This window comes from Protopterus annectens, chromosome 6.part1, assembly GCF_019279795.1.
Source record: "Protopterus annectens isolate FY-2018-M chromosome 6.part1, PAN1.0, whole genome shotgun sequence".
NCBI lineage: Eukaryota > Metazoa > Chordata > Ceratodontiformes > Protopteridae > Protopterus > Protopterus annectens.
The window spans coordinates 125,212,514-125,230,351 of record NC_056738.1 but is presented as its reverse complement, the minus strand read 5'-3'; the positions used below and the strand labels follow the sequence as shown (position 1 = coordinate 125,230,351).

At 40.1% G+C, this 17,838-nt stretch overlaps 1 protein-coding gene across 1 annotated transcript in view; it reads right to left on the bottom strand.

Moving 5' to 3' along the window:
* The window catches only part of MAP3K20 (mitogen-activated protein kinase kinase kinase 20), a 1,351,048-nt gene that overhangs the window by 193,006 nt on the left and 1,140,204 nt on the right, over nucleotides 1–17,838 (bottom strand). The window contains exon 17 of the mRNA XM_044075552.1: nucleotides 6,711–6,785. Coding sequence (XP_043931487.1) covers nucleotides 6,711–6,785 — 75 coding nt within the window. The remainder of the gene's footprint in view (nucleotides 1–6,710; nucleotides 6,786–17,838) is intronic.

Genomic DNA, 17,838 nt, shown 5'->3' with positions numbered 1-17,838 from the left:
AATTTTGAAGCCAAAGTAGAATCAGGGAAGACTGTCGGTGCCAGCTTACCTCCACAATCTATGGATACATATGAGTGACCATGTTTCACTCCATGATAGACTGCTGTCACTTCAGCTGCAGTGACTTTGGAAGCTTCACTGGTTACACTACGTGGCTGAATAAACTTGGTCATTTTGAGGTTCTGCCTCTGGAGCTGAAGGCTTTGATGATGTTTGTCTGACTTCTGATGGCTTTTCAATGCCTTTTCCCCATCCCATTTTACAGTGAAAGTTGTTCCACAGGATGTGCACTTTGCCATGGCATCTGCATTTGGAACAGGTCGCACCCATGAGTAGCTTTGCTCCCACACCTTATTATAACTGCAGAAAAACCTCTTAGGAGACGCGCTTTCAGCCTCTTCTTGATGATCCATTGACCTTTTCCTGAACATGATTCCTGTAGGATCATTGCTCAACACTACAATAAACCAAAACAGCTATTAATAGAAAATCAAAACACTTGTGACCAACACCAGTGCCTGGTGGGGCCTGTGTCAGTCAGTAGCCACTAGCCAGAGTTCACATTCACATGTGAATCTCCAGACTTTCACACCCTAGTAATACCAAGTTGGTATAGGGAAAAGAAAAATGAGACTCTTCATGAAAAATTACAGTGAAGGTAAAGCAATGAAAGGCAGAAGCAACTCCTGTCTGAGGGACTTTCTGCAGCTGTTACACATGAACCTGGTGTGACAGCAGAATATGCACAGAAGGCATTCAACTGTGTGTAAAACACATGGGTCAGACACTACAGCAATGCACCAAATTAAGACCCTCTACTTTTATGTAGAACCCAGTGCAAATGTTATCCAGCTGAGTCTGAACACAGCAAGAAAGTTCAGGCATACTGTGGACTGACAAGATAAAGATGAAATACATGGCAGCTCAGCAATCATACCCTCTGGCTACAATTGTAATAACTTGCATAAAGACAAACAGGACATAGTGTGGGCCGACACAATGATAAACATGAAATATGTAACTCAGCAATCATAATACCCTCTGGCTGCAACAGTAATAACTTGCATAATGATAAGAGACCGTATGGGCAGACATAAAGACGAATTCCGTAGCCCCACAATTCCAGATGCAACACCCCATATTAAGTGCAATTTGTCTTAAAAGCACAGAGACCAGTCAACTTGGGGCTGGTTTCTCCCCTTTTCCACTCCAGATCCTCACCACCACCTCCTCCCACTGGCACAGTTAAAGTTGAGCATAGTGGCCAAGTGAAGACCTCGAGCACCCTATTTATCAAACAGTGCTTTGGGCCCCTGCTAAAGCAGTTGAGACACACTTGAGGTCTGATTTACATACACAAGGGAAAGGCTGGCACAAGTTTACTAACTATGCCCCACTTTTCCCCAGACTACAACATAATCAACCAGCTACTCCTTATAAGCACCTTTAAGGCCCTAACAAAGTGTGTTCAGTCTTACTGTGCAATAGTAATAAACATTGCTAGTTTGACCAATGCCAAGGTAGTGGCCCAGTGTCACTAAATAAATATTTAAGTAGTCTCAAAACTTAAATATCTACACAAAAAAACGTTAGAAAATATCCCATGTATATTCACTGTAACAAGCTCAAAACCACATGAGATATTTCACATTGACAGTCCCAAAGAAAAGCAACTACATTAAGCCTTGCTATATACCCAAGACACCTAGGAAGAAAAACAGGTCAAGGTAAACATCACGGTGATGATAGACTAGAAAAGACAGTTCTACAGTCCAAGCATCCTATACAAATCATGTAATCATATATTCACTGTAACATCAAATGTGCTAAGCTTTGGTATAGACGGTATACCCTAGAAAACACAGATAGTTGTGATGACAAACTAGACAAAAAGCTACATTTAAGCCTCACTATAATACGAAGACTGTACACCCTAGAAAGACACCCTAGGAAGAAAAACAGGTCAAGGTAAACATCACGGTGATGATAGACTAGAAAAGACAGATCTACAGTCCAAGCATCTTATACAAATCATGAAGTCATTATATATTCACTGCAACCAAGTCCAAAACCAGATTAGAAACTGTTCTAGTTAATAATCACCACATGTTGAACATCTAGATACAGTTACACACATCTTGTCACCATCAATGAATGAGATAGTGCCAGCACAGCTAGTGAATTAATATAAATTTAATATTTAAAAAATTCACTAGTAGCTGTGCTGGCAATATTTCATTCCCCTTGTCACACTAATCTTTGAAAATCTACCTTAATTCCAAAGAATTCATCCATTAAAAAAATTCCACTTACCTCCAGAAAAATCATCAGCAGGGCTACTTAAACAAGCTCTCAGTGGCAGAAGGGAACAGGCAGCTAAAGGGCCAGCAAGCAGAGGAACACAACACCACCCAGTCAGCCAGTCCACAGCACTTCTCCAGGGCAAGACTCCAGCAAGCAAGGCAAGCAGCAGGGCTAGGCAATCCTTCCAGGGAGCAGCAGCAGGGCTAGGGCAATCCTTCCAGACAGCAGCAGGCCTAGGGCAATCCTTCCAGGCAGCAGCAGGCAGCAGAACTAGGGCAATCCTTCCAGGCAGCAGGGATAGGGCAATCCTTCCAGGCAGCAGGGCTAGGGCAATCCTTCCAGGCAGCAGGGCTAGGGCAATCCTTCCAGGCAGCAGCAGCAAACGAAACCAGCAATCCACAGACGTCCAACCAGCAAGAAGTTTCAGATCTTAAGCACCTTTTACAGTAGAGAGTAAAAGGTAAAATTAGTAGCTGAAGCGCCGCTTTTTATGCACTAATTTCCGCGGGCTTTGCGGGGATTTGACTTGCAATTCTACGTGTTGATTGGCTGCTTGCTGCACGAGCCTCGTCTGCAGCAAGCAGCCAATCAACCGAGAGTCCAAGACGGGAATGTTAATTTTTTTTTTTTTTTACCATACGCGCTAACGAGCCTGACGTCGCTTTTCCGCCATTTCCGGACTCCCAGAGCAAGAACCGGAGAACCGGAGTGCCCTACTGATTTCTGGGTACTCCGGAAAAAAAAACGGAGGGGTGGCAACGCTACCCAAGGCTCCACACGTGGGTCAGTACTTTTCAATATATTCATTAATAACATGCACAAGAACTCAGAGCTCTCTACCATAATACAATGTGCTGAAGATGCAATTTTAGTTTGCTCATCCCAAATCTTCCCACCTTAGAAATCATCTCACAGGAAGCTTTCACCTCTATAGAAAACTGGCTAAATAAGCCTCAATTGCTCTTGAACCCCAACAAAGTCAAACTAATCCTATTCCTTCCTAAAAGCATAAATCAAAATAACACTGACGTTAAAATCTCCTCAAACAACACAAAACTTGAAAACATGACCAACACAAAATTACTAGGAGTTATCATTGATAACAAGTTACAATTTGACCTGCACAATGACAATGCAGTCAAAAAGACACACTGCAAACTAGGATCTCTTTACAGAGCAAAGCATCTGTTAAGTGATCATACCCTCCCTGTATACCACAACAATATTCACAAATCTCAACTCTTCTACCAAATACAAGGTAGAAAAGCACCTACAACAAAATCAGCAAATTTGCCTGCAGCCTCCCAAACTGCACCCATCACTGCACTGTGCTAACTACCCTTAACTTGACTAGAACTTCCTCAACAAATCACCCTCTCACAGCTTCTCAGAGCACGCAAAATACTTCACCATCCACTTAAAACATGCTCGCTGTTAAATCTCATCCAATGGCATGTACTAAACAGAACCTTAATATCATCATAATTTAAACTAACGTTTGATAATAAATCTAATAATTATTATGGTGACTTGCTATTCTCTATCACTATCTCCAAGGCATGGAACAAACTTCCAAACCACATCAGGCTTTTAAATAACCTGCATCAATTCAAATCCACCCTAAAATATCACCTGGCAAATAATAAACTATGCAACTCTACCGTACCTACAGTTTGTGTTCTGGCATAAGTGACCACACAGGAGTGATGGTGGTTGTCTCATATAAACATATATATATTTTTTTTTTTTGCTGTTTTTTTTTTTTTTTTGCAGTTGTTGATGTTTCAGATTTGGACTTTTTTCATGTACAAGAAAGTCATTGCTCTGACTGTAAACTTTCTAATGAAAATCTTAAGAAACTGCCTTCGGCAAAAAGTATCACATACACACATAGTTATATGAGAAATATGTTCATGTCGCCTTAAGGGAGTTACTGCAAATGGGACAGTGAATCATGTGATCTTGTAATCAAAGTCAGTCCTTAGTTAAACTTCTTAATGAAGTAACTTTGCTATAACACTTCCTAATAATTCATCTTGGCAATGTATATGTTAAATGCCAATATACACATATTACACATTACAGCCAAAAAGTGCTATATACAACATGGTGCCAGAACAAAACCTCTTTTTTGATGTCAGAAGCTACTTTTTGAATCTGTTCTGCATTTTTCTGATCCACCAATGTGTTTACAGAGCTATGTGCATTCTAATTGACTGTATCACATATATGGGCAAGAACAGGCCAATGAAAATGCTCAGCTGTTCTAAAGAAAGTCTGCTATTAGTGTTACTTTATATAATTTTGCATTTTTTCTTCATTAAGCAGATAATTTCTGATACACTAAAGTATTAAACTTTACTACTGCAAATATTATTTCACCTCTGAAGCTACATGGGAAACTTTCTGAAAAACAGGGACAGTAGTTTGAGCTGTACCTCACTGTGAATGGACTTGTGGAAAAAAAAAAATAAAAAATACAATATGCAGTGTTTCTTCAAGGTACAGTCAAGGAAGCCATCAAGGTATTTAATATTTTAAGAGAAACAATACAGGAAATAGTATTTACAAATTAGCAATTATGGACTAATTTTACAGATTTAAAGTGGTTGGTCCACAAATGAATTTTGTATACAAATGTAGTTGTAATTTGAAAATCTTACTAATAAAACCAACACGACATTAAGTATATCAGGAAACATCTGCAAAAAAGATACGTACAAAGGTATTTGTAAATGTGTTTTTCAGACAATGCATTAAACTTAATGAAATTAAAATTGGGAAAACAGCTGATTTAACCTGGATCATAATTGTGGGACTGAAGGGGTCATTTATTTGGCATTTTGTGACATCTGCAATGCATTCTATTTAAGTAAAACGGAAAGACATTTTGTGCTTAAATTTACCAGGATGACTACAGCATAAGGAAAAATTACCTTAAAAGTGCACTGAGCAAGCAGGCCCAAAACATATTATTTTTTTTTATTTTATTCCTGGTATTGGAAAAGTATAATACTAATCAAAAGGGAAGTTACTGTGAAACAAACATTGAATATAAGGAGCTGTTGTGGCAAATGAAGATGAATGTAAATGATCAGTCTAATCTTAATGATCAACTAAGAGTAAGCAGCATTTTGAAATTAAGGGCAGGAAAATTGCAGACTACAAGATGGCATTTATATGTATAATTTATACATACATTCATTTCATTGCTGTTATGGCATTTGTAATATATATATATATATATATATATATATATATATATATATATATATATATATATATATATATAGATCTAGGACGTTTGCTTGACTGAGCAAACTTCCGAATCCATAAAACCCAAACACACTTTAACGAAAGCGCTTTTATCGAAAAAGCACTTTCGTTAAAGCTTGTGACAAAATAAAAAAACACTACATTTACATTTTTGCTGGGGGGCTTTGCCCCCCTGCACTCCTCATGTGGAGGGTTGTGCCCCCCACCCCCCTACTTTAATATTCTCCCTCCAAGACCGCACTACAGTGGGGAAAAGGGAAATTTCCCTTACCCGCACCGTAGTACAGCCTTGGCAACAGTCATACTTATGCAAAAGTGCTTCTTCTGTGAAAAGCACTTTTGCGTAAGTATGCCCAGCCGTTTGGATTTCGGTCGTTTTCTCAGTCGAGCAAATGTCCGAGATCTATATATATATATATATATATATATATATATATATATATATATATATATATATATATATATATACACACACACACACACACACACACACACACATATATATATATATATATATATATATATATATATATATATATATATATCCATACACACACATATATATATATATATATATATATATATATATATATATATATATATATATATATATATATATATATACAAATATATATACATATATATACATACATACATATACAAACACACAGCCATGCACTTATACATTCCTTTCACTACTTTTGCGTTATCTTTTAATACTTTGTAAGTATTTTAATAAGAATGAAAACATACATTTTATTGGTTGATGGTAGACAGTTGGTTTGTCAGGTGATTTAACTGTGCTACAGAAACTCCACTTCATTCACTGTGAACCATTCCGGTGAAGTCTGATTTAATGTCAGAAGAAAGTACTCAATGGTTTGTTAATAAAGTGCTTCGGATTTTATTGCACATGGTCTGTAGCTGCAAAGTGTTATCCTTAGCTTGGCTCTTTGTTTTTTAACAATGCCCGAGTTTTCCTAATTTTTGTTACAGTGTCATTAGTTAATTGCCATTTATCACATAGACTCAGAAAGTGAAAGAAATGGTACAGTGCATAAATTCATAAAGATGCATGTTCTATAATTTACAAAGTTTGTTTTAAGCTGCAACATATTTTAATAACATACCTCATATGTCACTGTACACTCCACCATTTGGTCATCTGTGACTCCTACGATCCATTTCTCCATTACAAATGGCGGCTGTAAAAGCATAAAGGCAGACAGATTAATGATTATTTTAAATGTCAGAAAAACTGTTGATCTGACAGCATGGAAAATGAAAACTACAAACTTAGCGCATATGTCAGTTTTGTGTAATATTACTGTACCACATACCGACACACTACTGCTCATATAACAGATATCTATATGCTGACATATACATGTCTTGGGTGCCATTTTGTAAGTTCTAGCAGTAACTAAAGATGCTCTCTGTCTAGTTTGTATAATATTACTGGCATACATCGCGTAATGCACACTTTATTTCATACACAATATAGTAGTAATGAGGTCAGCTCATGGGTGCAGGCAAGTTTTAAATACAACAGCCTGAAAATTTTGGAGATAAGGGGCAAAAAGAAAGTGGAATAAAATGGCATAGCCAACAAGATGAAACTCTTATCCTAGCTTAATATGTAAGGCAACAGTAAAGAGTACTGTTTGAGCAATGGAATGAGGCCATTTTTCGCTGAGTTGATAGGGGACCCCAAAAAATGGATGTTATAGGATGCACAGGTTTTCAAATAAAATAGAGGCTGAAAAGGATGCAACCTAGCCTCAGAATGTGGTGCAAATGAGGTAATGCTTAAGACTGCCAGATTGCACGGCCCTATTTTTGTTTCAAATTACAAAATATATATTTGCCACTCATGTAGTCTTGTATCCAATGCATAATGGACACATTTTATCCAAGCAGAAACTTATAAATAATACAGTGTCCTTAACGGCGCTATCAAAAAATGATCCCAGTAATATACCTCAGTTTTTGAATACAGTAATTTTATTCTCTTTTTGTATTTTTCCTTTGTTTTTAACTAGTTTATTTAGAGTAATTTTAGATGATTTGCATTTAGCATCGTACTTTACTCCTAGAAGAACTCTTAAAAATATGTTAAGCATTTCCTTATACTTTGAAACTTTCTACAAATATAACAAAACTGCACCTGCAGACTTCCTGACATTGTGAAAATAATTTGCCTCCACTGCTTTGTTACTTGTTGCATCAGACACTAGAAATTCTGCAATGTACTTAACATTCCAAATGTTAGCTTTATTTTATACATCCACTCCCTGCAGTGCCTGTCCTGCACTGCCAGCAGTTCTGCTGTGAGCCCCTCTCTTGCAGTTTACAACACACTAACACTGTCTTTTTTTGTTTACTGATTATACTGAATTAAATAAACAAACTTCCCAAAACCAAATTCAAAGAAAGACCACACCAAGCCACAATAGATTATGTTAGCGCTTTCGTTTACTCAAGATAAGCAAACTTCATCAGGCAATAAAAAGTAAACCAAAGGGATTCTTAAATATCCCAAATTGCATGACATCATCATACTAATTAACAAATTTTCAAACCCTGCCTCCATTTAAAAAGATAACTACAACAAGTCATCCTATCATATTAAACAATTCCTAACATACACATTTAGATATAAACATAATACAGATAAAAATATGTATAAAAAATGTAAACATAAACATAAACATACAACGATCACGTGATCCTTGTATGTTTACATTTTTTATACATATTTTTATCTGTATTATATTGTTCATTTATGAACATGAATGTTGTTCATGAAAAAGCCACAAGACCTTTCATTGATTCACACCCCACCATAGTATTCAAGAAAGGCAGAAATTTAAAAAACATTTTTGAGATGAAACCAAAGGGAGTGAATAATGTTGGGCACATGAAAAAGTGTGGTATGTGTAAATATTGCAAACACATTAAGGAAGGGGGCATTTTTCGGATAAACAACATTGAATTGAAATTACATCAAAAATATAACTGTGGATCTGACAGGATTATTTATTGTGCCCTATGTAACTGTTGTAGCTGTTTTTACATTGGAAAAACTGACCGTAAATTAAAGAACCGAATTTACGAACATTTGTATGATATAAAATCAAAAAAAAGATACAAATGCACTTAGTAAACACATTATGGAAAGTACTAGTCACTCTTTTTATTTCACTGTCATTGACAATATTAAAACAGAACCTCGAGGTGGTGCCTGGTCACTTTTGTTAGAAAGTAGAGAGGTTTACTGGCAACTGCGTTTCAATGCATCAAGTTGGTCAGGCTTAAATGAACACATTTCCATTAGTTCTCTGTTGAAACTAAAAGCCTTAGAAAGATAACAGTGCTTCTTTTAAAAAATGTTCTATTTCTTCTGTACTATTAAATTATATTGTATTATGTTTTTAGAATACAGTTTGAATTTTCCACATTTATTTATGCATTTTAACCAGTTTTCATATATAAAACATGTTTTTTACATGATTTTTGTTTAAGGGGGTGTGTCATTTTAAATAACTCATTAACTTTTAATGATTGTTTAACCCAGTTTCCTCTGTACTATATAAATGGTTTGTGTAAATTAATTCATTATCTGATGGAGTTCTGAAGTGGTCAGGACGAAAGCGCTTATCATTTGTTTTATTTTCTTCAATAAAGTCCAGAATTGGTTTTATTGAGTTTGGCCTGAATAGGTGCAATTTTTACTGTGGAGAGGCTCATCCTTTTGTTCCTGTTTGGCAATTTTGTGTTTTGCAACAGCTTTCAGACATGCTTGGAAAATTTGGCAAAAGGATGTAAAACATCTCTTAGATGCCATTAGGTTTCACTGCTATCATCACTGGATTGTTTGTAAACAATCTGTTTATTATTTAAGTTCTCGGACTCCTTCCCACTTACTTTTTTAGCTCTATGTCTATTTTTAACGGGAATCTAATTTTTGATAAGTTAACACTATGTTTAATGTCACAGATAACTGCAACACTACTTCATGGGTAGGCTGAGAAAGTTGATGCAATATACTTGGCAACCACAAAAGTTTGGTAAACAAAGTGAAAACAAACTTGGAAAGTTAATTAATGGTTAAAAAAATTTACCCATCTAGGAAGGTGCTGGATCCAATGGACTATAACTGCAGATCCTAAAATCCTTTAACATCTTATTGCTGAACTACTAAGACAGTCCATTACCCAATCATATACCACCTTCACAGAACTGTGGATGTCATCCACATATATTACTCTCTCCAGGCAGTGTGACCCGTCAGTGACTTTCTTCCAACCATCCTATCAGTTCTCTTCCGAGTGTCTAAAATTCTGGAGTAAAGTATTTCAGCACAGATGACCTTCCATATAATCACATTTAGGTCTCCTAAATTTTCAGAAACATGTCTTCAAAAAGGGCCATTATACATTAATATCGAGTAATATGCAACATCAGTGGCACAACAGGGGGGAAGAATAGAAGGTTGTGGGTTCTACTCCCACTCTAGGTGACTGAATGGCTGACAATGCAGTACAATGTGGGGGGGTGAATGGTTTGAGTTCTGTATGTGTGTGTGTGTGTGTGTGTGTGTGTGTGTGTGTGTGTGTGTGTGTGTGTGTGTGTGTGTGTGTGTGTGAGAGAGACACTAAATAGAGGTCTCATCTGCTTGAGTTGGTGGCTGCTCAGCTGAATGTAAAAGATCCCACAGCATCTATCCAAAAGAGTAGGGGTCCTTTATTTAACACAACATGAAAACACTATTTACATATTTACAAAATGTACATATTCACAGGCGCATACATAAACAGTTCTATTTTTTTTTTACTATTTCTTATTTTTCTTATAACATCTCATTGTTATTTCTTCCATAATTGACCCCTACTCCTTACAGGTTCATAGGAGATTACTAGGCTAACGGGTTAAGAACCCTTATATGTCTACACAATATTACCTGAATTTTACCCAGTTTTTGATCCCTAACAGCTAGGGGATGGCTTAGGCTTGTGCCTATGTCTTTGAGTACTTTACAGACTGCCTCTGTCCATAAGGGACATGGACACCACCCCAGGAGTTAATTTATGATTCCCCAACCACTGATCCAAACTGCAGTTGAAGAGGGTCAGAGAAGGGCTCTGCTTTACATGAAGACTCTTCCAGACAAGGGATAATCTCTGAGATGCATATTTTTCTCTCCAGCATGTTTTGTTCATGTCACACACCCGGTTTAGACTCTTACATTGGGTGATGCTCATGCAGTTTGTCTTGCAAATGTGTAACAGTTCCATCATGGGAGTTCTCCTCTTCCCAACAAGCTCAAATATATGTGAGAGATGCAACTATATAGCCAAACTGGAGGCTAAGCTGTCTCAACCCAGTACTGGCACAGCTTGTCAGGAGGAGAAGGTAACCACACACACCACAAATCCAGTCTCACACAGACCTATCGCATCAGCAAACCAAACACATAAACACAAAAAAAAAATACTCTGAGGCTCTAAATAAAAATCTGCCTAAGCAGCAGAGACCTCCAAAGCAGACATCCAAGCAACCCCTACCACGAAACAATACCCACGTAGCACATAGCTCACAAAGTCAGTGTGCCACACAGTCACAGCCCTTAAGGCTAAACAACACACCTAATACACTTGTAATAGGTGACTCTACTGTCAGACACACTGACGTCCCACTCACCAGGCTGAACAAGGAGAAGGTCACTGTAAGCTGCCTGTCGGGTGCCAGGATCCGCCACATAACACAAGCACTCAGGTCACTCCAAAGCAAGTACAAATATGACTCCGTCATTGCCCATGCTGGTGTGAATGACCTGAGATGTACCTCCCTGGACTACATGAAAAAAGACATAGAGGAGCTCTTTGATCATGTAGCCCAGGCCGGTATGACCCTGAGCTTGAGTAGCATCTTACCCTCACCAAGAATGATGCCACAGTATAAAGACAAAATTATCAATTTTAACAATTGGCTAAAGTATTGGTGTCATTCAAAGGGGATCCACTGTCTGTCAGCCTGGGATGACATGCTCGACAAGCCACATTGCTTCGCTAGGGATGGCTTGCACCTGTCACCCTCTGTGTTTTCAAATACTGGCAAAGGCTCTTGCCTCCCCCATAGTGCCTTTTTTAGGCAAGGCTCAAAAGACAAAACCACCTCCATGGACAACACAAAGAAAAAAAAACTAAGGGTAATGTTGCTCAACGCCAGAAGTCTAAACCTCAAGATGCATGCACTCGAGACTCTCGTCAGTATGGAAAATATAGATATCTGTGTAGTAACAGAAACCTGGTTCAAGGCTCCAAGAGCACCCCAGCACTAACAGGTTATACTTCATACCATGCTTTCCGGCACCAAAACTCAGACCGAACCACAAAAGGAGGGGGAGTATCCATATTTATCAAAGATACCTACACCTCCAGGTTAGTGGCACTGCACGAAGCATCGGAGACCATCCATGTGCAACTAACAGTGGGCAAAACTGCCTTTCAGTTTGTAGCCTGCTACAGACCACCCTCCAAACACAAGAACCTCACTCGGCTTTCCTGAGAACACTGGAGAATATGAAGGTCTCTCCAAACACCATTATATTGGGTGACTTCAACTACCCAAACATTGATTGGGAAAACTACTCAAGCCCAAACACCCTCGCCCAATGGTTCCTAGAATTTATAAACTCAAATGCTATGGAACAACTGGTCACCACTCCCACAAGAGGGGAAAACATATTGGATGTGGTCATCACCAACATGGGGTCTCTATATTCCACACCAGAGGTATACCCCTCATTGGTAAGATCAGACCATAAACTAATCTCACTGGACATCCATATTCCATCCCCACCCCTAGCCAAGGAAACCACGGTGAAGAACTTCTCAAAAGCAAACTTCACACTTCTCAAAACCGAGGTGGAATCCTTCAAAGCCCTTGGGCCAGTGGAAAATACGGCCCAAAATGCAGAATCCTTTACAAAAGCATTCTATGGACACCTACAGGAATGCATGGAGCATGCTATCCCAAATAAAACCAAGACTCACTCCTCCAAAGGCAGGAGACCTGTCTGGTGGACCCCGGCCATAAGTAAGCTAAACAACAGAAGGAGAAAGCTACTACATTTTAGAGCAAAATCCCAAAAAGGGAAGGCGTCTCTGATCAGTACTAGCAAGAAACTACGATCCGTCATAAAATCATCCAAGGCCAGCTTCGAAAGAAAAATTGCACAAGACACTAAAGATAATCACAAGGCCTTCTTTAGTTATGTCAGAAACCTGGGAGGCAACTCCCAGATATGCTCTGAGTTAGTGCAAAATGACAAAAAATACACTGAACCCACAGACATTGCCAACATCCTGGCAGAAAGGTTCAGTGCAACCCCCCCCCTTCCCCCCCATAAGAGCAAATGTCTATCTCAACAGAGTGTAGCCTTCCTGAGATCACAGATGCACAGGTGAGAGCTGCCCTCTCCAAAGCAAAAAACACAGCATCAATGGGACCAGACGGTGTCCCGGGCTGCGTCTTACACAAGCTCCAAGAAGAACTAAACCCTCATATAAAGTCACTGTTCAATCTCAGCCTTACTACAGGATATGTACCCAAGGAATGGCGTACAGCAACAGTGGTCCCACTCCATAAAGGTGGTGCCACAACAGACCCCAGAAACTATCGCCCTATAAGCCTGACTAGCCTGGTCTGCAAAGCTATGGAGCGTATCATCATGGAAATCATAAACAAAGACATTGGGAACCTCCGGACACTGGATCCTACCCAATTCGGCTTTGTTAAGGACAGATCTTGCCTCTTGAACCTGGTCGACTTCTTTGAAACAGTTACCAAAGCCATAGATGAAGGGAATGTAGTCCACACAGCCTACCTGGACCTCGCAAAAGCCTTCGACACAATACCCCACTCAGGCATCAGAAATAAGCTCACCAGCTTAAATATCACCCCCTATGTCACAAGATGGGTTGCAAACTGGCTCAGGGATAGAACCCACATGGTCAGAATAGCAGGTGCCATGTCAGACTCTAAACCAGTTACAAGTGGCGTCCCACAAGGCTCAGTCCTGGGACCTCTCTTGTTCGATATATATTTCTCCGAGGTACAGGCTAACACGAGTGGGCTATGGCTGACCAAGTTCGCAGATGACTGCAAACTGGGTGCTGTAATCGACTCTCCGGCTGACACAAGCATCCTCCAAAAGGGTCTCACAGAGACGGATAACTGGTGCCAGAGCCATGGTCTAAAGCTAAATGCCAAAAAGTGCATAGTCATCCCCTTTGGGAAAAACAAAGTGCCCACAAATTACCACATAGGTGGTAATCCATTAAGTACGGAAGAAGTAATTAGGGACTTGGGGACCCAAGTAGATACCAATCTCTCCTTTTGACAATCATGTTGCCAAAGTGGTTAGAAAGACCTTCTACACAGCCCACCTTATCACGAAAGGGTTCACATCTAGATCAAGAGAGGTCATTGTGCCCCTCTACTCATCACTTATCAGGCCCATAATTGAATATAATGCCCCATTTGGGATGTACCTTACCCGACACCTGCAACAACTGGAAAGACCCCAAAAGTACCTCACCAAGAGGATCAAGGGGCTCAAACAGATGCCCTATGCAGTTCAGCTAAAGAAACTCCAGCTCTACTCAGTTGCGTACCGCCTACTCAGAGGCGATCTGTGTCTGACGTATAAAGCCATGTCCAACCCTATAATTAATGGACATGCTTCACCTCAGGAAATTCAAATCCCTTAGAGCTACATGCTCCAGGGATTTGAACCTCAGCACAGAAATAAATAGGACATGCTGGAGGGACAGATTCATTTCCCAGAGGCTCCCCTCACTCTGGAACAAAATCCCAATCCATGTCAGGCAGAGCCCCTCACTGACCCTCTTCAAGAGAAGTCTTGACGAGTGGATGGGAGATCGTAAGTTTACCCCTGGGATCTCTTCTGTGTCCGTGCTTGACAGAGGTACAGTACACTAACCTTAAAAGGGCTACCTTCTGTAATCTACTATACAGAGGCACAGTCAACTAATCTAAAAGGGTGGCGAAAACCAAACACATTCTGGCTAGGCTTATAAATGCCCTAGGGCAGATAGCCTAGTATCAACCTATGAACCAATCAGTGCTGGATTTGTGAGTGCCATGTAGGTTAGGCATAGATCACACCTTAACAGTTAGTAGGAAACAGAGTAAAGGGATAGGGCTTTTATAGGACATGTTGTTTTCACCCCATATTTTTTTTTGTAAGGAACCTCTGAGGGTACTCTAGCTGTTGCAAGTGCCTGGTCAACTACATGCCAAAAAGTGCATTGTACTCGATTACTGGTCTGATGAGGGCTGAGCACAATGGGACAATAATTTCCTTGGATCTCGATGCCATACCTTTACTTATAAGCTGTGCCACATTAAAGGACTTCCTCATCACTCTGGACACATGGCGGTAAAAGTTCAGGCTACTATCTATCTGTGTACGTAGATCTCTCATCTTTGTGTCTACTCTTAGGTGTGTGCTATTAATGTAATTTGCAGGGGTGTTTGACTTTCCAAAGGGTAAGATTATGCATTTTTTTGCACGTAGTTTTAGGTCATGGGTCTGGCACCAACTGTTTGTCTGAGTCAAACCCTTCTGAAGGATATCTACACTGGTGGGGGAAGAAGTGACTGCCCCACCCCCAACTTGCAGTCGTCAGCAAACTTAGTCAGCCAAAGACCTTCTACATTAGGCTTGACTTCAGAAAAGTATATTCCAAACTGGAGAGGTCTCAGCGCTGAGCCCTGTGGTACACCACAAGTAACTGGCCTCTTGCTGGATCTGGATTCACCCACTTTAACCATATGTGTCCTGTACATCAACCATTTGGCTATCCACCTGGTGATGTAAGGATTTATTCCCAGTTTTGTGAGTTTATATATAACACTCCAGGTCGGGAATGGTGTCAAATGCCTCAGCCAGGTCAAGGTAGGCAGCATGCACTGTTTTACCCTCATCTATGGCCCTAGTGATTTTCTCAAAGAATTCCACTAGACTGAGCAGGCATGACCTGCCCTTGACAAATCTGAACTGGGCTGGGTCCAGTGTTTGAAGGTTTCCAATGATGTTATTTATCAGGTCCATGATTATTCTTTCCATGGCCTTGCATAAACACTAGTCAAATGTATGGGTCTGTTGATGGTCCCCCTTTATGCAGAGGGATGACTGTAATCCTCCACTCCATAGGGACAATGCCAGTCTGGAGGCTGTGGTTACAGACAGACCCTAGTGGGCCTGATAGGTCTCCTGTTTCAAGCTATTTAAGAAGCATCCCAGGATAATGGTGGGACCCATTGCACCTGTGTTTTGAGATTTAGAGAGGGCAGTGGCGACCTATTCTTTGGTGATAACTGGTAGACAGTCTTTCTTGGGAGGTAACCAGAGGTGATTGGGACTGTGAAATTTGAGCCGAATTTATCAGCCAACAGATTTAAGTGATTAATCTGTGCTTTATTGTGAGTTTTTTTTACTGTGTTCTTAACCTTAAAATTGAGTAGCATAGTCTAGATACAGGTCTGCTGTATCCACAGCTTCAGCTGCATGTGTTTTTAACCCTTTTTGAGGTATTCCAGCTACAAATTTTTCCTTAGTAGCACTTGTGTTAACACTTAGCAGTACTACTCTTAGGCCTTCCTCCCTTTACCCTCTTAGCTCTTTCTGTCCTCTCTTCCTCAGTTTCTGACAAACATGGATGGACAATTTCCTACATTTTCTCCCACCATTCTGGTTGATATGGGTATCCTGAGACAGTGTAGCAATTGCCTCATGTACACTGACAACCCTCTACTACCCCCACCGAGGAACACAATTTGTGAGAGGTGCAATTACATCAAGCACCTAGTGTCATTGCTCTTTCCCCCACAAACCAGTATATCTGGCACTGAGAAGGCTGGCAACATGAACACCACACCTCAAACACGACCCACACCTACACAACACCCCCCCACATATGCAGAGATCCTCAACAAAAGCATAACCAAACAAAGAGAGACCTCCAAGGCATAAACGCATGTGAACTCCACTGCCCACCACACCACACACCTGTGTCTCACAGCCACTAAGGCCTAAACATAAAACCAACATATTAGTCATAGGAGATGCCATTGTGAGACACACAGGTGTGCCTCTCACCAAGCTGGATAAGGAGAAAGTCATGGTTAGTTGTTTGTTGGGTGCCAGAATCCACCATATCACCAATGCACTCAAGTCTCTCAACATGTACCGTTATGACTCTGTCATAATCCATTTCGGAGTGAATGACTTGAGACTTACCGCCCTGGACTATATGAAGATAGACATGATTGAGCTCACTGAATGTGTGTCCCAGGAAGGAATGTTCCTAGCCTTAAGCAGCATTTTACCATCACCCAAAATGATGCCTGAATACAAACAGAAAATGATTGACTTTAACAATAGGCTTAACTTACAGCCTGGGATAACATGACTGACAAACCACGATGCTTTGCCAGAGATGGCCTGCATCTATCTCCCTTAGGCTTCAGGCTCCTGGCAAAGGCTCTTGCCTCTCCATTGTTCCTTTTTTTAGGTAATGCCATGAGGTCAAAACTGTCAACATGAAAATTTCATTAAAATGTAAATTAAAGGGCATGCTGCTAAACGCTAGGAGTCTAAACATAAAACTGCACTCATTGCAAACATTCCTAACCCTGGAAGAAGCTGACATTTGTGCAGTCACAGAAACCTGGTTTAAAGCTGTGGAGAGCATCTCAGCCATACCAGGTTACTCATCCTATCATTCATTCAGACCTTAAACCGTGGGCAGCAAAACAAAGGAGGTGGAGTTGCAATAAATATAAAAGACATACACACCTCTAGGCTGGTCAAACAGTATGATGCACAAGAAACACTCTAGGTGCAGTTAACAATTGACAAGACCTCTATTCAAACCACACCTAGCTATAGGCCTCCAACTTTGACTCAAGATGTGCACGCCACCTATCTGGACCTCTTCCAATCTATCAACATTCAACTCTTTACCCTGATCCTGGGTGACTTTAACTAGACAATCATAGACTGGAAGAAATACTCATGCCAAAACACAAATGCTCAGAGATTCCTTGACTTCGTCAATGCAAATGCCTTGGACCAGTTGGTTGACACCCCCACAAGAGGTGAAAATATCTTGGACTTGGTATTAACCAACATGAGTAACCACTGCAGCATCCCTACAGTGTCAT